Source organism: Camelina sativa, unplaced genomic scaffold (assembly GCF_000633955.1).
Source record: "Camelina sativa cultivar DH55 unplaced genomic scaffold, Cs unpScaffold05581, whole genome shotgun sequence".
NCBI lineage: Eukaryota > Viridiplantae > Streptophyta > Magnoliopsida > Brassicales > Brassicaceae > Camelina > Camelina sativa.
Genome location: NW_010926666.1, coordinates 1 through 554, shown reverse-complemented (window position 1 = coordinate 554; position 554 = coordinate 1). Strand labels below are relative to the sequence as shown.

The 554-nt window shown below is 45.1% G+C and overlaps 1 protein-coding gene across 1 annotated transcript; it reads left to right on the top strand.

Moving 5' to 3' along the window:
• The first annotated feature begins 178 nt into the window (after positions 1-178).
• On the top strand, positions 179-548 carry LOC109131812. The gene has a single exon (XM_019242990.1). It carries the CDS (start codon positions 194-196, stop codon positions 467-469), a length of 276 nt encoding a protein of 91 aa, XP_019098535.1. The 5' UTR covers positions 179-193; the 3' UTR covers positions 470-548.
• The last annotated feature ends 6 nt before the right edge of the window (positions 549-554 follow it).

The window sequence follows — 554 nt, the reverse complement described above, 5'->3', positions numbered from 1 at the left end:
GTTCTGCGAATATCAAACTTGTCTACAAACTCCAAAGGAGTGACTGTCTCATTTCTGATCCTCTTAATCTTGGGGCTCAACAATCCCCTATGGCCAAACCCATACAGCTTGAGCACTTGATTGTCTGCAAAATTGAAGGCCCTCTCCATACTCTTCAAGCACCTCTCGACTGCATAATCAGCATAGCTACCACATGGTTTACATCCAACGAAATGGGTCACAAACGGCCATCTCTCATCACCCAATCCCGGGTGATACTTCTCTACCATCTCCTCATATCTATCAACCAAACCTTCCCAAAACCCGTGCAAATAGTATTGATTCTCCACAAACACTTTCTCCATCCATGTATCTTTCTGAGAAAGCAGAAGATAGATCAATGCTGACTGATCATCTGCCTCAAAAGCTGGTCTGCCTTTCAGATAAGCCGTCAATACCTTCCCAGCCTCATCACGAATTGGCCCTTTAGGTCCCATAGGCGCCCAAGCATCTAACAAATCCAAAGACCACTGACAGTTCCTCAGCAGAAAACTACCAGTGTTCAAAGCAATCCA

Coding starts and splice junctions, on each gene's coding strand:
- LOC109131812 (XM_019242990.1), top strand. CDS start 194: ATGGTTTACATCCAACGAAATGGGTCACAAACGGCCATCTCTCATCAC.